The sequence below is a fragment of the Cetorhinus maximus genome, chromosome 28 (assembly GCF_964194155.1).
Source record: "Cetorhinus maximus chromosome 28, sCetMax3.hap1.1, whole genome shotgun sequence".
In the NCBI taxonomy this organism is placed as follows: domain Eukaryota; kingdom Metazoa; phylum Chordata; class Chondrichthyes; order Lamniformes; family Cetorhinidae; genus Cetorhinus; species Cetorhinus maximus.
This window is the reverse complement of record NC_135906.1, coordinates 18,757,628-18,782,949: the sequence shown is the minus strand read 5'-3', so window position 1 is coordinate 18,782,949 and position 25,322 is coordinate 18,757,628. Positions and strand designations below refer to the sequence as shown.

At 39.6% G+C, this 25,322-nt stretch overlaps 1 protein-coding gene across 1 annotated transcript in view; it reads right to left on the bottom strand.

Annotated features, from left to right (window-relative positions):
* LOC144668888 (voltage-dependent P/Q-type calcium channel subunit alpha-1A-like) overlaps window positions 1-25,322 on the bottom strand; it is a 741,147-nt gene that overhangs the window by 625,237 nt on the left and 90,588 nt on the right. Inside the window, exon 3 of the mRNA XM_078531346.1 lies at window positions 17,181-17,441. Coding sequence (XP_078387472.1) covers window positions 17,181-17,441 — 261 coding nt within the window. The remainder of the gene's footprint in view (window positions 1-17,180; window positions 17,442-25,322) is intronic.

Here is a 25,322-nt window from a genome sequence, read left to right as displayed (position 1 = left end):
GTCATAAGGAAGAGGAAAGTGAAGCCTTGGAACAAGGTTCCTTTTACATGCTGCTCAATTGCGACATCTTTGTCACAAGAGCTAGGATTTTCCATCAAGGAAAAAACAAATGATAGTAAGGCAAAGTGAATAAATTTTAAAACCATAAAATAACATGAGAAATTAATTGACAATTTTGGATATTTTAGAACCTCAATTATAAAAGGATCAAAATTTACTAAAACCAAATTCCTTATCAAGTACAAGTGCCATGTATTAAGAGTCAACTTTAAGAGTGAATTTAACACAGCCACATTTTTAGAACCAGAAGCCAGTTGCCCTCAAATACTGTTCATTATAGAGAAATTTTGTCAATAGCTGTACATTAAAGGTTTGAATGCTCGGTCTATAGTTATAATTTATAGTTAATTTATTTTGAAACCAGTCAGACTTTTTTTTGAGCTATCATTTGCTACAAGTTACCATCAACCTTGAAGCCTACAATGACATTTACACCCAAATCAAATTTGAAATCACAATGCAATAAGGCTTAATCTATCTCAAGGACATGACATGCGGAGAACAGTTTAAAGGTCCGTATTTCCACTAAGTTTATAGTAATCTGCATTTACCAGGTCAATTTGCATGACAACTACTTGGTATCTCAACATCTGCCCACAATAATTTGCAGTACAAAGTCCGCATAGTTTTTAAGTGTTGTCAAGTAGGTGGTACTACGCACTTAACCTTAAAGGACTTCCAGTATTTTCTGTTTTTGTTTCAGATATACGGCATCTGCAGTATATTTTTTGGTTTTCAGTTTCTGTACTATAAGAAACTATTAAGAAAAAGGCAATTTCTGCATCAAGAACAGTTTCTGGACCTGAAAAAAATACATTCTGGCTTATTTTAAAGAATATTCTGCAAAACTCGCTCCATTTCAGTACCACAGTTGTTTGCCTCATCAATACAATTTAAGAAATTCTCTTTACCAGGGATTAAGTTAGTACAACAAACAGCTGCCTTCAGCCAAACCAGTATCAGCACCACCAATAGCTCCCACAGAGCCACCAAACTTCAGGACTCTGGACAGATAACTCTCATTAAGTTTCCAGTACTGCAGTGTCTACTGCTTATTGAGCACTAGCTTGTATTTAACATTTAACTACAATTTACTGTTAAAGTCGAGTCCCTTTCAGTCTTAGAGATAAACAAGCTCCCTATTGGAAAGGAAGCTACAGTTAGTTAATTGGATAGCTAGTTAGAACTGATTCTTCTAGCCAGCAGTGCCTGATTCATCTCTGTAGAATTTCAGTGAGCATAAATACAGGTGGTCTTGCTAAGCACATGAAGTAAGCAAGCATGAAGAAAGCAGCTTGTGAATGACTGCAATTTGAGACAGAGTGTGAGCTTGGGAATTTGTTGAGTGAGGGAATCTTATGAGTTAATCTCTTTCTAAAATCTAGCTACTGTCATTTCATGTTAGCATGCTCCATAGACAACTGAATGCAGATGCAGTTGTAGAAGAGGCATGAATGTGCCTTTTCACTTAATGTGAATAACATCTGTATTAGCTGAAAATGTGAAAAGCATTTAATCATCTAGGTCAAGTCTGAACGGGTCAGGTTCACAGAAGTTTCCTTTGCCGTTCCTTTAAAATCAACTTTAATAGATGAACCTCTGCACTGGTCACAATATTTTATATATCAATCCTAAATTATTAAAAGATTAGTGTTTAGTTGCCCTTGTAGCAATGGAATTGAAAATGCTTCAATCTCATGTTATATTGGACCTATCATCTCTACAGATAGGAGGCTTCTATCCCATCTGTCTGCATAGAGTTTGATGCAAATGCCCCAGCGAAGAGACCACGCTCCAAAACACAGCATCTCCATTCCTCTAGCAGTTTCACATATCTGGTGGTGGGCCAATCTGGACAGGTTTTTTTTTAAATCCCTTGGGTTAATGTCGTGTCCCAACTTTAGTTAAGAAACCAGCACCACAATTCCTCAGGTAATGATAGTTGAGTTTGAATGTGAAGATGAGAACGTCTAGGTTGGAAGTCCAAAAGTCATGCATGACAACTACCAGCCCATCATATTGACAGTAATGGAAACAATGGGAGGGAGAGAATATTGATCAGCAAGAGGCACAGCTGTTTAAAAATACTAATAAATAAAATAAATATGTTTAAGATGAAAAGCCACTATCATTCATTGGTGCTTGCCTGCATTCAGTAACTTAAACACTTCATAAAAGCATTTTAAAGGAGGAATAATATTTCAGATTATTTTTCTATTTAATTTATTAAGCTTTTGATTTAGTGCACATCATGCTTCAATTAGTCTGCATCATAAAAATAATCTTACGTATTTCTAATTGGTTTCATGGGAAGTGTAAACACTATTTAATTCACTTTCTCCCAAATTTCTACCTTATCCACTGACTTACTATAAGCAACATCTTAGGAGGTCAACTAGTACATTACTTCAGTTTAAGACCATGTGGATATACAGTACTTAAGAATAATTTCAAAAAGATTGAACAGCATAATTAGTGCTACTAGGTGAAAAAAATGCTTTTGAAATTAAATGCAACAGATTGCATTAGTGTAAAAGTATGATTCTTTTAAATACTGCAACCTCCTCTTAATTGAATGAGTAATGTATCTTCCTGAAGTGAGATTCATATATCAAACAAACATGTACAATAGTTAATCTATCAACTTTGTTTCACTTCTTAAACTAATTTATTTTGCTTAGAATGAGATCTGCCCTCATTATACCACTGTCTGGACTACATTTCTGGACTCTGAGGAACAAACAAGTTACAGCGGTGTATGCATCATCGCATGTGTAATTTGTGCATGTTACTGTATGCATACTCTGAGTAACTGCGTGATTATACACTGACGTATGAGCACAGCAGTTGCCTCACTAATCAAGTATTCAACCGTACAGTAAATTTTAATTTTCTGTTGAAACTATGGACCTATATATTGAATTGCACTAAATCTTCATTTCCTATTGGTCGTTCTTCAGACGGCACATGGAAAACCATAGTCACCCTCCACCCTCCTCCAGCTTTTCAACTACTCTCTTGAAAAATGTTGAGCATGATGGGGTACTGTCACCTTTTGGCATTCTACATGATTTTAAATAAAAGTCATCAGGCTACTCAATAAGGCACCACAGAGCATCATCTGATGCCTGCCCCAACTTCCTCCCACACAGATACACATACCTTCTAGTAGGCAATGCTTGTAAGCAATTCAGGGATGGGGCTCCTGGTTCATTTTTCTCTTCCCCAGACCCTAAGGTAATCAACAAATTCACAAAGACCAAAAATCAAACCTCAGTGCCATATCAAACAGTGCCTTTGCCCATAAAGTATTCCAGGATAGGGGAGAGGGGTAGCCTTTTTTTCATTATAAATATTTAGCAATGAATACTCTACCTTTAAACCACACCTGGGAAAATCCCATTCTTATTCTGTTAATTCTTTTTGCTTGATCTCATCATTCTGTAATATATCCTTCTCCCAGATGAAATAGATTAATACTGACTCCAATTCTAATGATTAAATAAACCAATAAAAAAAACAAAGCAACATAGGATCTTGACGAAAAACACAAACTTTGTACTTGAATTTTACAATCAGCTTTGGAAAATTACACAATTTTCTGAAGCTTGTATTTGCTATTATATTCTTGACAGAAAGGGAAAAGGCACAGAAGGTTTTGATTAATGAAATTTGAATCAAGGTGAGAAACATCTGTGTTCAGAAAGCCGGACCAAGATTCTTCTCATGTGGAATTGTCATTAGAAGGGTAAGTACCACAGCCTATAAAGCAAGAAATATGGACCAAAATGGAGGTCCTCTCCCTCCGTAGCAGGACTGCCGATTTTAGAACATAAAAACATTAGAAATAGGAGCAGGGTAGGCCATACTGCCCCCCAAGCCTGCACCACCATTTAATAAGATCATGGCTGATCTGCCCCAGGCCTCAATCCCCTGATATTTGATATTTCGAAAATCTATCTCTCCTTTAAATCCCTGCAGTGATCTAGCCTCCACAACTCTGGGGTAGAGAATTCTAGACATTCACTCGCCTCAGAGAAGAAATTCCTCCGCATCTCAGTTTTAAATGAGTGTCCCCTTATTCTGTATCTATGACCGCTAGTTCGAGATCCCCCACTAGTGGGAGCATCTTCTCAACATCAACCCTGTCAAGCCCCCTCAGAATCTTGTACGTTTCAATAAGATCACCCCTCATTCTTCTAAACTCTAATGAATAAAGGCTTAACCTGTTTAGCCATTCTTGATAAATCAACCCCTTCATCCCAGGAATCAGCCTAGTGAATGTCTTTTAAACTGCCTCCGATGCCAGTATATCCTTTCTTAAATACAGGGACTAAAACTGTACATAGTACTCTAGGTGCGGCCTCACCAGCATCCTGTACAGTTGTAACAAAACTTCCCTATTTTGAAACTCCAACCCCCTAGCAATACAGGCCAAAATTCCATTTGCCTTCTTAATTACTTGCTGCACCTGCATGCTAACATTTTGCGTTTCATGCACAAGAACACCCAGATCCCTGTGTTGTACTTTCTTTGGATTCTCTCTCCACTTAAATAATTGTCTGCCTTTTGATTCTTCCTACCAAAGTGCATGACCTCACACTTTCCTACATTAAACTCCATCTGCCAAGTTTTTGCCCACTCACTCAACCTGTCCATATCCCCTTGCAGATTCCTTATGTCCTCATCACAACATGCCCTCCCACCTATTTTGCTATCATCAGCAAATTTGAATACATTGCATTCTACCCCCTCCTCCAAGTCGTTAATATAGCTAGTAAATAATTGATGTCCTAGAACTAATCCTTGTGGCATTCCACTAGTTACGTCTTTCCAAGCTGAAAAAGACCCATTAATCCTGACTCTCTGTCATCTATGTATCAGTGTTATTTATCAGGTCCTAAAACTGTTTTTGCAGCCCCAGAAAGCAGCAATAGTACAAGTAGACAGGAGGGAAACGCACCAGGAGCACTTGCTCGATATTCCACACTACTGCACAAGGCAGGCAGGAAAGACACAGCCAGAAATAGCTCAGCCAAGGTAGAGGGAGGAATTGAAAGGTTGGGGAGTGAATCAAAGGTAGGCATCGCTTCCCAAGTTTCCAATCATTCCCACCACTCTCCCACCTGATTTTGGGCAAGATCATGGAGAAGAATGTAGCTCCCAGTGTCATCATTAAGCATTCAGAGGTCAGGTGCACCACAGTTAGATTCAGCTCTCTGTCCCCTTCCAAAAATGTACCTCACTATTTTAAGATATTTTGCATTTTCTCCTGTTCTCTCTTTTATGTTTCTTTAAATGTGATTAGTTTTTCTGAAATAGTCTCACCAAAAATAGATTTCTAGCATTTTCTGGTTTTGTTTCAGATTTCTAACATCCGCAGTTTTAAACTCCTTGTGGCTAAAAACAATCACTGCTTTATAACAAACTAAAATATCCTTGGACTGTTATGTCAGCTTAATTTGAAAGACAGATCAAAAGCCTAGACTTTAATGGAGTGTTGACGGCATCAAGTTTTATTTGGTAAGGCAGAGCTGTGCAGTTTTTCTTAGAATTTCACAGTAAGTCTTGCAATTCAGATCATGAGATCAAGCATTTGTTTTAAAAAAATGCTTGTCAGAAATCGTTTCACGAAAACATCATTTTATAGATCAGGAGCAAAATACTGTAGATGCTGAAAATCCAAAATAAATACAAACAAAATGCCATAAATACTGGAACAAAAGGTTCTGAAGAAAGATCATTAGCCTGAAACATTAACTTTAGCTCTCTTGTGATGGCCCCATGCACTTTTGGGGAGAAAAGGACTATATCCTATGTTAGAGCGGTGATCCCTTTAAGAACTAGGTTTCTTTGGAAGATGCTTTATTGTAAATGTCTACCTGCTTTCAGTAACTTATCATGTAACCATGAGAGATAAACAATAATTTTAAAAAAGGGCAAGCAAGAAGTTAATTACAGGAGTGAATTGATTCCTGAGTGTGGTTCTGTTTTCAAGCAGATCAGTTTTAGTTTAGAATAAGCTGACTGAACATCTTTTTTTCAAGCAGAATTCAGTTGAAATTCTGTGTACTGGCTAAAAAGGTTTAAAACTCTACCGAGATCATAATACTCTCCACAAATGCTGAACGGCCTGAATATTGCCAGTATTTTTTGTTTTTTATATTTATCCTTTTGTAGATGCCACCTTAACAGCAATCTATTTAACAATTAGCTATAAAAGAGAGGGCAAGAGAGTGGAGTACATAGTAGCTTCATGGAGACCCAGAATGTCAGGTGGCATCAGCTATGTCACTGTGTGGAGGAAGAAATGCCCAAACAGGAAGGCTCATTCCTGTGGCCCCTCTCACACTGCCCTGGGGCTAAGTAAAAGAGGAGCTGATAGCCTGTATGTTCTCTGCATGAGGCGCAAGGGAATTATTTTCATTTAAATAACTTTAAGAGAATTGATAAGTTGCATAACCAACTAGCTTAAATCTATTTTTGTTAAGGATTTATAGTACACAGACAGTTTTTGAGTCCATCATATTTTGTTACAGATGCAAAACAATCTTTAAAGAAAAAGAGAAAGACAATCTTTTCCTGCTTTTGTTTTATGACCCAAGGAGGAGCTAACTAGCCCCCTATTTGATTTTACAATGTCTCTTATTACAGTAACTTTGACCTTGTAGCTTTAAGGACCTGGCTAAGATACAAAAAGCTCCATCTTAGCAATACCATAATTTCATGCTTCTGTCCTTGCTAAAACAAAATTCCCTACAATAAGCAACATCACAGCAGATCCACTAGTTTAAAATCAATACTGATTTTTTTTTTGTTATTTCTTCAGGAACATACATTGTGAAATTAGTACTTAAAATAAAAATACCCTCTTTGCGACCAAAACAGTAAATCCTTGGAATTTTTGTTTTAGTAATGGATACTTCCTAAATATTAATTAAGCTTTCTGAACCCAAACCTAATCCTAACCCACTCATCAATCTTCACCTCCCTGCTCCCTGTCCTGAAGCTGCTGACTGTTTCTCTGGTATGGTTCCATAGGTACTGGCAGCTCCTCGAGGACCCTACCCTGGTGCCCATTTTCCACATGCTAGCCAAGACAAGGTGGACAGCTTACCATCACAGAAAACATCAGAATACAGTCCAATCCTTCCCTCATCCCAACATTCATGCACAAAGACTCATCCTTAAATAGTGATCAAGAAGTGAAACTGGACTGATCCTGCCTCCTTTTCCCAGGGACACTGGTTTATTGCTGCTTCAGCTAACGTCAGATAATTCAGCATAGACTAGCTATTAAACCTGGAGATTCCAGTGCCACACTATAGTGTACCTACCCAGTAGACCAATAAGGGAATAATTCAATCTTTACTGGAGTGCTCTACTCTTACTTTCTTCTCAGTTCTAATCTATATACTTTCTTCTCAGTTTTAATCTATATAGTGAAAAATAAAACCTCTTGTCACTTACAGCCATGAACAAAACTGCTAATTAGGGAGAGTAGAGTGGAGTTGTAGATTGCTGATATATTTTTTAAAAATCACTTTGAAATGTCATTGCATGCTATGGATACCAGAGATATTTCAATGCTTTGACCTTATCTTTCCAATATCAAAGCCACAGCATTTTAGGCACGAGTACACATAATATTATATCATTATATTATTACGCAGGTCACTAGCTTCCCACCTCCTGCTCAGCTTTGCACCAAACAAGCCTGCTTGTTGCTCCATGTGTCTCTGGGCCTTTGCTCGTGGCTGACTCACTTTCGAATGTCACTTGACTGGAATTTAGTACTGTTCCCCCTGCCATTTTCATGATCTCCAATAAGAAAAAGCAAGGAATGAGAAACCAGGGCCATACCAGCATCCCCGGGAGGAGTAAAATATCCAAGTACGCTTTATTGGAGAGGAATATTCTTTTGCAATAATAATCAAGGGTGTCTTATTGTTAGAATCTCAATTAGAGATCAAAGCTACAAAGTATTATGATTAACACTAACATGCTATGCTCAGTTTGATAGATTTAAATTTTGTTTTGAATACTGAACATGGGGTGCTGACAGCCCAGTCGGTCTTTACGGAATTACACCTGGGGCTGCATCATCTGGTTGGCAAGCGGGGGACAGGGTCTGCTCGCCGATGCATAAAATGTCACGGGGTGACGTAGGGCATGCGTCCCAACGTCAAACCGCGTCGGGCATGCGTCCCAACATCATCCCGCATCAGGCATGCGTCCCAACGTCATCCCGCGTCATTTAGGTTTTCAGTTCAGCCGGCGCGCAGCCCAGCCGGCCGAACTGTCAACGGCCACTTAAGGCCTTTAAAAAAGTAATTAAGCCAATTAATAGACCTGCCTGTCCAACCTTAAGGTTGGCGGGCAGGCGAAGAGCCCAGGCTGCCTTCAGAAAAAACATGAAACTTCATCCACAGGAGGGATGAGGTTTTTATGAGAGATTTAAAATGTTTATAAAATGTTGAAATAAAAGAAATTGACATGTCCCAGTTCATTTGACAGTGTCACATGAGGGGACATGTCAGGAATTTTTTTTTTACACTTCCAAAAATTTTTACAACTTCCAGCGATCTCCCTGAGGTGGCACTTTGCCTCTGGGAGATCTGTGCGCTCTTTTGCGCACATGCGCGAAAGAGCACACACCCAGCTCAGGGAATCCCTCCCCACACAGGAGTGCATAGCACTTCCTGCTGCACATCACGCTGGGCGGGCCAAATGGCGGTGCACCCTGACTGGGGGCGCTGATCAGGAACCCGCCCGCTCGCACTCCTGCACACCCCCCCAAACAGGGGGAAAGTGTTGCCCCTAGTTTCAGAATAGTGACTAATCAAGTTATGAAATGTTTTCTTCACAGGCCAGCTCCTTAACTCAATATCACCAGCTGAACTGTTTATATAAGAAAAAAATTCAGTGGAAGAAATGAACAAGGGAAAACAAGTGGATGTTAATATTAATTCTTCTGCTTTTTTTTTGCAAAGTGCTCCTGGTGCTGAGATATTTTAATATCAATCCAAAAATGAAGGATTGAATTCAAAATCCTTATCCTTGGCAAAAAATCCCCATGATCCCACTCCACCCAACCCTTGTGACCTGTTCCAGCTCCTACCCACTGTTGTTCCAATTCTGACTTCCCAGGCATCCCCTTCCTTGTTATTTTCGTTTATTTATTCATTCATGGGATGTGAGTGCCAATGGCAAAGTACACCAAGAACTACTATTATATAGGGAGTTCCAGAATTTTGACCCAGTCATAATGAAGGAACGAACTGAAGCAGGCCATGTCCATATGCAGCAAGACCTGGAAAACATTCAGGCTTGACCTAATAAAAGAAAGTAATATTCGGGCCACATAAGTGCCAGGCAATGACCATCTCCATCAAGAGAGAATCTGACCATCTTCCCTTGACATTCAATAGCATTACCATCACTGAAACCCTCACTATAACTTCCTGGGGGTTTCCATTGACCAGAAACTGAACTGGACCAGCCATATAAATACTGGCTACAAGAGCAAGTCATAGGCTGGGAATACTGCAGACAGCAACTCTTCTCCTGACTCCCCAAAGCCTGTCTACCATCTTCAAGGCACAAGTCAGGAGTGTGATGGAATACTCTCCACTTGCTTGGATGAGTGCAGCTCCAACAACACTCAAGAAGCTTGACACCATCCAGGACAAAGCAGCCCTCTTGATTGGCACCCCATCCATCACTTTCAACATCCGCTCCCTCCGCTACCGATGCATAGTGGCAGCAGCGTGTACCATCTTCACAAGATGCACTGCAACAACTCACCAAGGCTCCTTCGACAGCATCTTCCAAACCTGTGACCTCTACCACCTGGAAGGGCAAGGGCAGCAGATGCATGGGAACCCCATCACCTGCAAGTTCCCCTTCAAGCCACATACCATCCTGACTTGGAAATATATCGCCTTTCCTTCACTGATACTGGGGTCAAAATCCTGGAACTCCCTCTTTAACAGCACTGTGGATGTACAACACCACATGGACTACAGCGGCTCAAGAAGGCAGCTCCCCACCACTTTCTCAAGGGCAACTAGGGATGGGAAATAAATGCTGGCCTAGCTAGAGATGCCTACACCCCATAAAAGAATAAAAAATATATATTTTCAAGTCAGCGTGGTATGTGATTTGGAGGGGAACTTAAGTTCTTGCAACTGTCATAGGGATCTGCCATCATGGGCCTATACTATAAAGTCCTTCTTCCGCACCTTCGAAAGCATCTTGGTCTCCGCCTATTCTTCTTGGTCTCCACTTCTGTTCCAGTTGAGCATGTTTCTCCTTTGCAAAGCACCTTGAAATATTTTCCTGCATACAATGTGCTATATAAATGTAATCTAGTAAATGGTCCCATGGCAGTGGTCTCTGATGGATGATTGGGGGTGGTGTGTGGAAGGGAGCAGGATGGAGATTAAAAATTACTACCTGGATTCTGGCCACTGATCATTGCCCAGCAAATTAGCCAGCAAGTGTAAGCTTTTGGGTGTCAGGTGAGGGCCAGATTGGGTTTGTCCATCATATTCCTTCATAATTAAGTAACCTCCTTACACTAAAACATGTCACTTGTGAAGGGTGACTGCAAATGTGAAACTATCTCAGCGGGAAGTCAGAGCTTCAAGAAAGAGGCAGGGGAGAAAAACAACAAACAGTTCAACACTATGCTGACACCGGTTTGGGAACTAGCCTAACTGAACTCCTCCACCACTGCCCCCAACGTACAACACACCCCATGCAACAGTTCAGCAATTGAAGCACTGAATGAGCTGATATGAAAGGGACAGGGCATTAATGAAAGGGAGCCAGGATAAAAATAAAATGTTAAATGTATCTGCACAAAATCAGTGCTATATCCAGTTTTGATAAACAATGTTCAATGGACTCAAGTCAGAAGCAAAATTACTTACATTTGTATTTAGATGCTAAAAGAACCAAAACATTGCTTCAAGTTGTTATACCATTTCATGGTTTGTCAATGCGGAGCCTGCTGTAGCCAATATTGTGTTTTTTTAAATAATACATTTTTAAAGATTATTATAGCCACCAGGGAAAGGGATGTTAATATCTATGGTGGCTCTTTACTGCTGAGTTCAGTAGAGACATAATTTAGATAAACTGATTTCAATTAAGAGAAAAGACTTTTCAATATTGGGCCCACAGATTCTGCATTGCTCAATTTTAAAGAAAAAAAACACAGGGGATTTAATCAGGTTTTCATGTCATTTTCATTCCTTTTATTGCACTGTTTATCATTAAGCTTTATAGTACTGGCAGAGGATCCTATGAAGCACATGCTTTAGACACAGTATATCTGATTTTATTTAGATTGCAGGTATTTTCTCCTTTTTTTCTGTGCACTTCCTTCTCCAGGCACAATGCTAACCTCTTGCTTTCTCAGACATTTCTATTTGTTGTTAATTTAATAATATATTTGTGTTCATACTTCCTAGTGTGCAACCAAGGCACTGAAAACTGGAAAGTCCCAGGTTCATTCCCTGGCCTGTTCTATGTTAATCGATTTCAACTTGTGCAAGCCAGGGAGTAAGACAATTATAGTTGCAGCCCTGATGCAATCAATGGATAGCGCATAAAAGTATGTGATTTTGAGCATAATCAGGGATACCCTCCACAGTTGAAATAGCCCACTACCACCAAAGGCCAGGGATCAAAACCTGGGGCCATCCCATTTCAAGTGGCTCAGTACCTACCCGGACAGAATGTCACCAAGGGGAGATCTTCAAGGGGAGATATTTTATGGTTGTTAAATTACCAACAGTACTGTTTTCATAAGGTTAAGATGAAAGATTAATCATCATCGACTAGCACTTTCAATAATATTAACAGAGCTCTGAACTCTAAACTACATAGTTAAAATGGACCAAATTACTCAAAGTACTGCCACACTACACACAGAGAAGTTCAGCACATTGGGAACATCTATACTATCACTTCCACTTATGTAGAACCTTTCATATTACAAAATGGTCCCTGAGGTGTTTTACAAACAGAGTGGTGAGCACTAGGCAGGAAATGGGCTAATCACCACCTTCTCAAGGGCAATTAGGAATGGGAAATAAATGGTGGCCTTGTCAGCAATGCTCAAATCACATGAATAAAGTAACAAAAAAAGATTAGGGAAGATGACCAAAAGCTCAGTTGAAGAGGTAGGTTTTGAGGACAGAGAGTTGCAGGAAAGGCATAGGCAGAAAATTGCAGAGTGAGGAATGGGATGGACGGTAAGTCAGAGTTAGAAGAGAGAAGATCAGTGTTGTGAATTGAAGGTAATTGCTGAGGTAGAATTGAAATAATCCTGTAGAAATTTGAGGATGAGGATGTTGAAATAGATACACCAGGGCATTGGGAGCCAGTGGACAACAGGAATTATGAATTTGTGGGCCTTTTTACGGCATAGGGAGAGCACCACATAGAGAAAAGCCAATCGCTTTTTGACAGTCCCATCAACTCAATATCACTAGATAAACTCGGTCCATATTTTGTTTGTCATTACTCCACATTTATCCTCTAACACTAAAAAAGGGGGTCAGACTGCAAGTGAACAGGAATGCACTGACAATACTCAGCACACCTGCAGGGTAGCTGGAGAACTCCCCATCTCTGATTGTTGTAATTATAATTTAAAGATTAAGACAAGTTGATAACCATGTTAAAAAAGCAAACGAGGTTCTAGGTTTTTATAAATAGAGGCATAGAGTACAAAAGCAAAGAAGTTATGCAAGTTCATAAATTACTGGTTAGGCCTCAGCTGGAGCATGGTATCCAATTCTGTGCACCACACTATAGGAAGGCTGTGAAAGCAATGAAAAGAGTGCAGATGAGATTTACTGGAATGGTATCAGAGAAGAGGGACCAGTTATGTGGAGACTGCAGAAGCTGCTTCTCTTTAGAGCAGAGAAGGTTGTGAGGAGATTTAATAGGTGCTCAAAATTATAAAGGGCTTTGATAAGAGCAAATAGGGAGAAACTGTTTCCACTGATCAGAGGATTGATAACCAGAAGCACGAGGAGATTTTTCTTTTAAACACAGCAAGTTAGAATCTGGAATACACTGCCAGAAATGGTAATGGAAGCAAATGCAATAGTAACTTTCAAAAGGGAATTGTATATATACCTTAAAAAGAAAAAGAAATTGCAAGACTATGGGAATAAGGCCAGGGGTTTGGGAGTTAAAAGGCTCTTTCAAGGAGCGGTCACAGGAAGGGTGGGTTGAATGACCTCTGTGTTGTAAGATTCTGAAATTGCAGAATTTCAACAATAATTCTGTTATCAATAATCATAAGGTTAAGGAAATCATTAGTAGTAGTGATACAAGTTAAGTGAGGTTCATTTCTGGAGCAGCTGTATTGAAAAGTGTGCTAAACTTTCATCGAACTTTGGTTAGACCACACTTAGAATACTGTGGACAGTTCTGATCTCCAAATTATGAGAAGGCTATAGACACATTGTAGAAGGTGCAAAAAAGATTCACAAGGTTGACACCGGGACTGAGAAATATACCTATCAGTAAAGGTTGAAATTGCTCAGGCTCCTTTCTTTAGGAATAAGAAGGCTGAGGGTAATCCAACAGAGGTCTTTAACATTATGAAGGGGTTAAGGCAGACTTGAAAAGATGGTTCCATTTGTGGGGGTGTCCAAAACTAGGAGCCCTAAATACAAGTGTCACCAATAAATCCAATAGGGAATTCAAGAGAAGCTTCTTTGCTCAGGGTGGTAAGGATACAGAAATTGATGCTACATGGAGAGGTTGAGGCAAATAACATAGATGCATTTAAGGGGAAGGTAGATTAGCACATGAGGGAGAAAGGAATAGAAGGCTATGTTCTTAGGGTCAAATGAAGAGGGGTGGGAGGAGGCTTGTGTATAGCATAAACACCGTATAGACCAATTGGGCCTTTTTCTGTGACGTGGACTTTATGCAACTATGAATTTGGGATTCTCTATGGAACAGAAAATTTAAGATGATCCAAGTGAATTTTTCAAAATTGTTAAGGAAATTAAGAAAGTTAATCATGGAAAATTGTTCTCCATTTTAAAAAAGGGTCTAAGTTCTAGGGAGTGCAAAACAAGAGTTTGGAAACAAGAGAGCACAGAGTGCAACAGAACTGTAAAATAAATTAACAGGGAAGGTGCAGCAAGTGAAAAGCATATATATGAATGGGATTGAGAGATATGAGAAAGTGTGTAAATTTGGGTTAATTTATCAAAAAATACAGTATTGTTGGTCTTAAGCTTTGTATAAGAATTTTTCAGATCTAAATTTATATTATTTACATAATTTATATTCATATACATAAATGTCTATAGTTTACACTAACACTTAGAAAATTGTATTTTGCGCACATCTTAAGATGGCTCAAATTTTCGGAAAATCAGTACAAGTGGGTAGCATTAATGTGCTCTCTGCAAAACTTTACACTATCCGCCTACTTTACTGTCTCACCAAATGTCTCTCGAACTTCTACCATTTACTCCACCTTACCTTAAGTAATGCCACAGTGCTCCATTAGGGTCTTCTTTTAAACTTAACATTGAACAGAAAATACCTTCAGGATCAGTCTAAAATTTTGTTTTTTTTTAAATTATATGGACTCTTGCATATCCCCAATAAATATACAACATTGAGGCAGAAGTATGATTTACAATATACATTCCTTTTGCAATCGTGATGGACCACACAATATAACAGAGCTATCACACTGCACAATATTAGGGGAAACTCAGTTATGTTTACAGAGTGGTTGAAGTGAACAGTATTGATACATTTATGCGGAAGCTAAACAAACATTAGATGGAGAAGGGAATAGCTGGTTGTAGTGGTAGATTTAGACAAGGAAAGATGGGAGGAGGCTCATCAACACTGGCATGGACTGGCTGGGCCGAATTGCCTGTTTTTGTGCCATTTTTTCCTATGTATGTAATCCAATGCAACGCACAGACATTTTCCATTAGTTAGCTAACCAATCACAGTAATTTACACATACCTGATTGCATATAATTTGATATCACCACTGTTAAACTAGTGCCAGGGCACAATTGAAAATAAACAATTTAATTTCTGTAGCACTTGCTATTTACAAATTCATATTTCAGAACAGTGAGTAGGAAGTGAATATCTAGCAGGAAAGAGGAGGAGCAGAAATGGGGTAGAGTCAGGGCAAAAGCACAAGTTAAAGGCAAAGGTCTGGAGGCATTTGAAGGATGAAACTGACAGAGTGTATAAACTATAAAGGGAGTGTGGAAAAAAGAGGTCCAGAGAGTGGACAGACAGTAATTGAAAATAACCTCAAACAAGAAGCAAACTGCAAAATGTACTGAAGGATGCAAAGGGGATGTATGACTGGAGGAGATCTCAGAGAAAATAAGGGCCAATGCTGCGTAGGGATTTGAAGGGGGGCAGGGATGGGAACAAGGAATCTTAAAAGTTAATTCTCTGTGGCACAGAAACCTAAGCAAGCTCAGAGGTGGATCGTAATGTAGATAAAAACATGGAATTACAAGGACAGCATCTGAAAGATATGGTCACTGAAACAATAAGATGATGGATTAATTATGAAGGGGATGAGGGATAACAGTGGGTGCAGGCAATTGTGCAGAGATGAAACAAAATTGATTTGGGGGAAATGGTCGGTATAGTGCTTTAGATAGTGGTCTTTCACCTCTTAGGTCTTGGTTCAAATCCAGCCCAGAGTGCTGGGATGATTATTTCCTCCATCTATTGGTTGTAGAAGGTCCCATGTGAAATCAATTTGACAGTCTCAGTCTACTTCCCTATGAAACTAATTTTATGAGAAAAAAAGCCTACAGGTCAGTTAGTATTGTGGAGGGGTGAGTAGGGGTGGCAGGCTCAAATTAGGGCAGATTAGAAGTCTCTGTGCCATACCTGATCTGAAATGCTTGATTCTGGCATTCCTCGGCACCAACAGAGGCAGTAACTACAGTTCAATGAAGAACGTGGTTAGGTAAGAGTTGGGTATCATCAGCATACAGATGAACCGTTCCTGGTGGAGTGAACTCTCATTACAGATGTGCTTGTATTTAGTTTTTTTTAATGTAATTTCTTATTTTGTTTCACAGTGCTCAAATGATTGGTGAAAACTGGGTAGAAATTTAATAAACCTCTGTGTAAGTATAGAGTCTGAACAGGTATTACATAAGTAAAGCCACTAGCTTCTAGTCTGCACCAAAAAATAGGCAGAACACAATTTCCAGAACTTGGGTAAAGAATATGGACTCCAATTAATAAAGATGCAATTTAACTTAACCAATCTCTATAAATCCCAATGACAGAAATTCAGAAACACGAATACCCAACTTGTTATTTTTCCATTCTACTCCCAGATGCATGTGGATTAAAAAAACTATAAAAGTGTTGGTTAGGATTTTGTACCAATTTGTACCAATATAGACTCTAATCAATCTATGCATCTCATCTGTATGATCATGTGTCCAGTGGAGTGCATGTGACTATGTGAACACACGCATGAAATAAATCCTATTCATCACCCCAACCTCTCTGAATGGTTCCTTAAAATAGGTACAGCCCCACGTCAGCAACACCAGTTAATACATCCTTCTCCCATTAGGCATTTAACTAGCTCAAAATCACTACAAAAACAAAAGTCTGCAATCACATACAAATAAAGGCTTTGATCATTTATTCTAAGGAAAAAGCTACGCTTGGACGGGGTGTACTGATAACAATTATAAATGTTTGAAATTCGGCTGTATATATTCTCTCTCAAAGTGAAATTGGCTGTATCACAGTGTGGAGGAATTTTTAAGCATAGCAACATTTTTAATAGTGATTGGTTTTATTTTGGGGTTTTTTTTTGCAAATAGTCCTCCGACTGCAATGGCAGTGCAATCGCCATCCAATTTACATGTCACAGCAAATGCTACCATTATACCAGTGAAACTGACATTATGCTATAATTTATACTAGCGAAACTGACATCTGTACTTTCCAGCGTGAAATTAACATCGTTTTGATTCATCAATCAACCGAGAGAATTTGTCGGCATGCAATAATAGTTCAAAATATATCAATAAATTAGACAAAATAAAAAAGGATATGGCCATTCAGTGATCTTTTTGGCATATTTTCTTACAAAGTTGTCTTCACTGAAGAGAAATAGAGATCTGTTAACTGTGAAGCAGTTTTGTCGGACTGGGATGGGATTGTAGAGAGCCATGGTCCGGGCTCTTTGGGCCATCGACTGCTTGTACATCCTCTGAGGTGCTCCTGGCGGTCCGCCCTGGCGGCTGCCGCCGCGTCCTGCGCCTCCTTGGCCGGCTCCATACCTGGCCGGCACCTCGTCTCCAAATCTCGCCATTCTATAAACAGATGCCAAAGATCACCATTCAATAGAGAAATACGGCAACTCCACATTACATCCCATCTGTTCCAATACTGGTGCACATGCAATTAGTTTAGTTTTTTTCCAGATTTTTTTCAGTTTTTCATTGTCCAGCGCGTAATTCCTTCATAAAACTGGATCATTTGCAGATTTAAGAAATAATTTTCCCTCTCTTCTGTCAAAAATCAGATCCGATATTTTCTCGGTCGTTTTTGCATCTGCAGTCTTTTTATTCTCCCGATCGCCTTTGCATCATCTGCATCTCAAAGCTGTAGAATCCCAGAGTAAAATCCACACAGCCTCCCAAGCAAACATCAACCATCTACTCATGCCTTTCATCGGCTTCCTTCAGATGCTGCATCGCCAAACATTTTTCGTTCTCTCTCAGGTATTTATATTAATCAAAATCTAGGGTGCAAGTGCCCGATCGACTGGCTAAGCGTAAGCAATGGGGAGCATCTGATCAGATTTATGCAGCCAACCAACAGCCCACAGCATCAAAGCTAGCCACATGATTCCTACTGCCCAATGAGGGACCAAAACCCAGATTTTATTCAAAAAGGCCGAGGGAGAGGAAAGCCAACAAATTTTCATCCCCCCTTTTTAAAAAAGAAGCCACCTGATTTGGGAGGACAGTGAAGCAAAATTGGATTTTAAGCTATCAACTGGCAACATTACCAAGTGGTCAAACCCCAGGTTAAGTTATTAGTCCTTTAAGAGTAGATCATTTACTGACCCAGATTTTGTGATGCCAAGAAAAGCTGTTCTAGCACTTTGTATTAACATTTGGTCAATATAGAGTGTTTCTTTCTATTCACCCCCTTCTTCCATGAAACCCCTCCCAGTTTGGAGGCATGTACGGTAACACTTCATAATGCCCAATCTTACATCTACACTATTTATCCTCGATTCTTTGACACAATATTTTACTTCCCAGCCATTCAGAAACCACCATGTTCTATATGGTTTTTTAATCATTTTTTTCTTCATTTGCCCTTTAACCCTCAGCCCCGGTCCCCTAGCTCAATACGGTATTCATCCAACTCTTTTTTAAAAAGTGTTAATTACATATTAATTGTTTTACCTGACAGCCTGTTCTACATACTCTGTGGCGAGACACAAGTCCTTCTAATTGCAATCATTTCTTCGATTGGTTAACTTTATATCCTTGATTTCTATATCCCTCTTCTAAATTAAATAATTGCTTTCTTCCACATTATCCATTGCTATCAGAATTTTCAGAACTTGGATTATATGCTGGCCCTTTCTTAATCTTTTCTTGTGCAAGTATCCTCAGTCCAATGAATCTTGCTGTAGAACTAAGAATGCCAATTCTTGAAGTTCCCTTTCAGTCATAGACTTTTGATGTGTCTTCATATTGGCTAACAAAATTTTATTGGTAATGGGCTTGTAAAATAAATTACCAGGGAAGGCCAAAGCAACATACAAACATATGAATTAGGATGGGAGTAGGCCAATCGGCCCCTTAAACCTGTTCCACCATATAATAAGATCTAGGCTGAACTGATTATGGTCTATCATTTCCTGTCTACTCCCTTTATCCATTGATTCCCTTGTCAGTTAAGAATCTAACTCACTCAGCCTTAAAAATATTCAATGACCCAGCCTCCACTGCTCTCCAGGGTAGAGAATTCCACATCCTAACAACCCTCTGAGAGAAAAATATTCTCATCTCAGTCTTCAATGGGAGACCCCTTACTTTTAATCTGTGCCCCCTAGTTCTAGTCTCTAGGGCAAACATCCATCCTCTTAGCATCCACCCTGTCAAGTCCCCTCAGGATCTTATATATTTCAATAAGGTCACCTCTCATTCTTCTAAACTCCAATGGATACAGACCCAACCTGTCCAACCTTTCTTTGTAAGACAACCTTTTCATCCCAGGAATCAGTCAAGTGAATTTTCTCTGAACTACTTCCAATGTCATTACATCCTTTCTTAAATAAGGAAACCAAAATTGTACACAGTATTCAAGATGTGATCTCACCAACACCCTGTAAACTGCAGTAAAACTTCTCTACTTTTATACTCCATTCTCCTTGCAATAAACAACAACATTCCATTCGCTTTCCTAATCACTTGCTGAACCTAGATGCTAACTTTTTGTGATTCATGTACCAGGACACCCAGATCCCTTTGTACTGCAGAGTTCTGCAATCTCTCTTCATTTATGTAATATACTGCTTTTCTATTCTTCCTGCCACAAGTTCACATCTTCCTGCATTATACTCCATCTGCCAAATTTTTGCCCACTCACAAACTATTTATATCCCTTCGCAAACTCCTTATGTCCTCTTCACAACTTGCCTTCCTACCAACTTTCCATATAAACTTGTAGTATAAACTAGTATAAGAGACAAATAGATTAATTTCAGGAGCAAAATGGAGACAAAGCAGGATTGGCATCTTTCAAAATGAAACAACGTCTATCATTGATTTCACCTAATCCACCAAATCTCTCAAAGATAAAGTTCACAAACTTTTTGATGACATAGCCACCATAATTTCAAATGCCTATGTTAATTCTGTGATGTCAGAATGCTCACAATTCCCAGAACCCATTTTAAAATATAAGACGACAAGACATGAAATAGCAAAAGGCTATTCAGTTCATCTAGTCACCTCCTTCTACAAAGGATGTACAATCTGCCCTATTAAGGATTCACACCTCTCATTTAATGTCCTGGGGAAATATTTTTCATGAATACTTCCTAACCAGCAAAGGTTCTGAAAGAAAATTTATATCGATGAAAACTTATCCATCATTCAACTTTGGCATGAAAGCAAACAATGAACAGAAGACAGAAAAAAAAGTATTAAACTTAATTAGTTCAACAGTTTGATGATAAATAGACACCTTCTTCAATTTAACTGTCAATAAAATCACTGTGAACAGAGTTTCCCATTACTTCTATCAGTTATATTGACAGAACAAAGTTGGCTAGTACCTTGCTAATGCACAGGTGACTGTTTAGTTTTCTGTTTAGTCATCAGTACACAAATCAATAAATAATGTACACACACACGCAAACACCCACACACCCTGTATACTTAAGCCATACAAGCTATATATCGCCATATATTTAAAACTCCATGGCCAGAAAGCTGATTTTACAAAGTTAACCACAATGCTTTTATAAGTAGAGACAGATTATGACAGTGTTATTTCCCCATGGAACTCGGGTTCAAATTTAGCCTTGGCTGAGGGGATAAAAGCCAGGGGTCCTAAGTGAAATGTGAAGTCTTTATTCAATTCCTAGCAGACATGAATACATAGCACAAATATATCCATAGATTGCTACTGATTGGAAACCTCACAAAGGTGTTTGTTGCAGACAGAAAAAAATTACAGTACTAATAAATTATCACCAGATGTATTCATGCTATATTGAAAGTTATGTACTGGGTCATACGTACTCAACAAAGGAGTACCAGTAAGGTATTAAAGTCAATGGGAAGTGGGGGAAAACTCTCCATGGGTTGGAGTCACACCTAGCACAAAGGAAAGTGGTTTTGGTTGTTGGAGGCCAATCATCTCAACCTCAGGACATCACTGCAGGAGTTCCTCAGAGTAGTGTCCTAGGCCCAACCATCTTCAGCTGCTTCATCAATGACATTCACTCCATCATAAGGTCAGAAGTGGAGTTGTTCACTGATGGCTGTACTGTTCAGCACCGTTCGCAACTTCTTAGATGCTGAAGCAGTCTATGACCAAATGCAGCAAGATGTAGACAACATTCAGGCTTGGCCCGATAAGTGGCAAGTGACATTAAAGACACATAAGTGCGAGGCATTGACATGTCCAACAGGAGAGAATCTAACTATCTTCTCTTGACATTCAATGGCATTACCATCGCCGAATCCCCCACTGTTAACCTCCTGTGGGTTACCATTGATCAGAGACTCAACTGAACCAGCCATATAAATACTGTGGCTACAAGAGCAGGTCAGAGACTGAGAATTCTGCGGCGAGTAACTCACCTCCTAACTCCCCAAAGCACAAATCAGGAGTGTGATGGAATACTCTCTACTTGCCTGGATGAGTGCAGCTCCAACAACATTCAATAAACTTTTCACCTTCCAGAACAAAACAGCCTGCTTGATCTGTACCCCATCCACCATAACATTTAATCCCTCCACCACCAATGAACAGTGGCAGCAGTGTGTACCATCTTCAAGATGCACTACAGCACTCGTCAAGCGTCCTTAGACAGCACCAAACCCACGACGTTTACCACCTAGAAGAACAATGGCAGCAGGCACATGGGAACACCAACACTTGCAAGTTCTCTTCAAGCCACACACCATCTAGGCTTGGAACTATATCACCGTTCCTTCACCGTGACTCGATCAAAGTCCTGGAATTCCCTTTTTAACAGTGGGTATACCTACTCCACGTGAGCTGCATTAGTTCAAGGAGACAGCTCACCATCATCTTCGCAAGGGTAGTTACAGAGGGGAATGAATACTGGTCTTACCAATGACGCCCACATTCCATGAAAGAAAAAAAGTCAATAACTTTCACTATTTGTCTATAACATCTTTCCAAAAATTTTGAACACACCATTTAGACCTCGCCATAACCTTGTCTGTCTAAGTGAATATAGCACAAGATTAGTTTTTAGTCTTTCAACATTATTATATCGTCTGATCCCTTCCATCATTCTAATAAATCAGTGCTGCACCTTATGTATGAATCCAAAATCCTCTTCATATTAGGTTGGTCAAAGATGCATATTCTAAAAATGAAAGACTTGCAAAGTATTCCAACTATCTAATCACTATATCACTATATGGACTCATCATCACTCCTCATTTTTGTATTCATTTGTTTGATCCTATAATTCAGCATTCAATTCATTGTTCAAATGGCTTTATCCACCTTTTAAAGATCTGTATGTTGTACCCCGAAACTTATAGGGCAGAATTTTATGCCTTCCGGGCGGGCAGGCCCGACCCAATCTCCGGCGGGTGGGAAGCCGATCCCCGCCAGAGAAGCGGGCCCTGCCGCCATTTGATGTGACATCCTCCGGGAAGCGCTATGCGCTTCCTGTGCGGGCAGGGGGGGATTCCCCAAAAGCGAGAGTGCTCTCTTTCACGCATGCGCACGAAAGAGTGCACATCTCCCTGAGGCTAAGTGTTGTCTCAGGGAGATCACTGACAGTTCTAAAAACGTTAAAAATAGAAAAAAAAAAATCCTTAACATATCCTCCTCATGTGACAATGAGATGGGACATGTTCATAATTTGCACTAAAACTTTATTAAACTTTTTAAATCCCTACATGAAACCTCATCCCGCCGGTGGATGAGGTTTCATGTTTTTTCTATTCCCCTCCGGGGCTCCTGGCCTGTCCGCCAACCTTAAGGTTGGACGGGCAGGTCCTTTAATCGTTTTAATGATCCTGTCAATGGCCTCAATTAGCCATTGACAGGTCGGCGGGCCCGCAGCTGATTTTGCTGCGGGCCCGCCTTCCTGAAGATTTAAACGGGGTGGGATGACGTCAGGGGTTCCCCCCGACGTCAGCCCATGTCATTTCACGCATTGGCGAGCGGGCCCTGCCCCCTGCTCGCCGACGGCAAAATTCAGCCCATAAAGTTTGCTTAAGTATACTTTTTTCCCCATTTGATACTGTGACAAATAGCACCACCTCTTGTGAAACTTTTTCTCTTTATCTTTTAGCTCTGTAAGCTGATTTTTGTTTTTCCTAAAGATTTTAGGTTGTGCTTAGTCTTAACCAAACAAAGCCTGGAATGAAATGATCTGGGAAGGAAAGTAGAAACCATGCGAAAGATAAGTGGGAAGGGAGTAATTACAACACAATTATATGAAAGTTTGAAAGCCTTAATAATAAACCAAGTTACAAAGATAAAACATCAAAACAATTTCTATACTAGAGACATTTTATTCTCAGGCAAGTAATTCTACTTTGTAAGTTGAATTTAATCCATTTTTCAGTAAAGCACTTTCACCCAACCATCTCTGGTTTTTAATCTCAGGTTTCCTAACCATTTGTTTGCATTAAAATATGTTGCTTTATCATACATTCACCAGACAATAACCATCTCCAACAAGAGAAAATCTAACCATCTCTCCTTGCCGTTCAACAGCATTACCATCGTGGAATTCCCCCACCATGAACACCCTAGAGTTACCATTGACCAGAAACCGAACTGGACCAGCCACATAAATACTGTGGCTACAAGAGTAGATCAGTGGCTGGGATATCTGTAGCAAGTAACCCAACTCCTGGCTCCCCAAAGTCTGTCCATCATCTATTAAGCACAAGTCATATGGAATATTAGCCATTTTCCTGGATAAGTGCTTGTCCAATAACACTCAAGAAGCTCAACACTGATCAAGACAAAGCAGCCTGCTTGACTGCCACCTCATCCACCAACTTAAACATTCAGTCCCTTTACCAACAGTGCGGACCATCTACAAGATGCACAACTGCAATTTGCCAAGTCTCCTTTGACAACACCTTCCAAACACACGACCTCTACCATCTAGGAAGACAAGGGCATGAAATACCCTTACTTGCAAGTTCCACTCCAACCCACACACCAGCATGACTTGGAACTATGTCGCCTTTCCTTCATTATCGCTGGATCAAAAAACTGGAACTTCCTTCCTAACAGCACTCTAGGTATACCTATATAAGATAAACTGCAGCGGTTCAAGAAAGCAGCTCATCACCACCTTCTCAAGAGCAATTAGATGTGAGCAACAAATAGTGGCCTTGCTAGCAACGCTCACATCCCATGAACAAATAAAAAAAACCTCTAAAACTGATATTATCTTCAAAATCTATCAATTGCTTCAAAATCACAGGGTCCACCTTTCTACTCCACCTTCTAACAACTTGACCTGGCAACTTTTAGGAAATCTTTATACCTGATTGGATAGTTTAAGTTTGAATGTCCAATCGACTACTCTGGTCAAAACTCCAGTTTTACAATAAGATATTTTCAATCTGACTGAGGAGCTCTGTTGTAAGGTTGCGGTCTCACAGGTTATATCAATTTAAGGTGACCGCTATAATAGCATTAAATTTTAGTCTGTAGTTATTCAAGATCATGCCTATCACGTCTCAGCTAATAGCACAAAACCCCTCAATCTATTGAAACAGTTTTTATATATAGTCAGTAAACCCTCCCACTTTGAGATAGAAGAAGAAGGAATAGAGTTCATTTCAACTTAGTATTTAGCCAAGTTGATTCTTCTTAAAAATGCTCATTTGGCAGCACGCTAATTTTGGGTCAGATTACTGTGAGTTTCAGCCCCACTGCAGGTCCTAAACATCCAATCTGGATGACATTCTGATGCAGTACACAGGGAGTGTTAAATTGTGAAGAAATGCCAAACTTTGGATGAGATATTAAATCAAGTTATCATCTGCCTATTCAGATGGAGATTAAACTACCCAAGGCATCAAAAATGGATTACTGGTTATGCAGTTCATTGTTGTTTGGGGGTCACTAAGCTCCACAAATGACAGCAATGTTTGTCTTCATCACAACAATTCAAAGTAATTAACTGTACATAAAGTACACGGAGATGTGATAAAGTGCTATATTAAGCAAATAGTCTGTTCCTTGATTAAGCCAAAAGAAAACTTCTCTAATTCCTCATTTGTAAATAATATGGTAGGTATCTCTGCTTCTCTACAATCCTCTCTACAGCTACCCTATCAAATTCCTTCATAACCATAAAAACCTCTGTCCTCACCAATGTTCCCTGAAAACTGTCTTTGCTGTGCATGGCCTGCTTGTTGCACTGCACAGTCCCTTTAAGATTGTGGCCGAACCTCTCATGCACGCATCTTAAAGGAAACGCT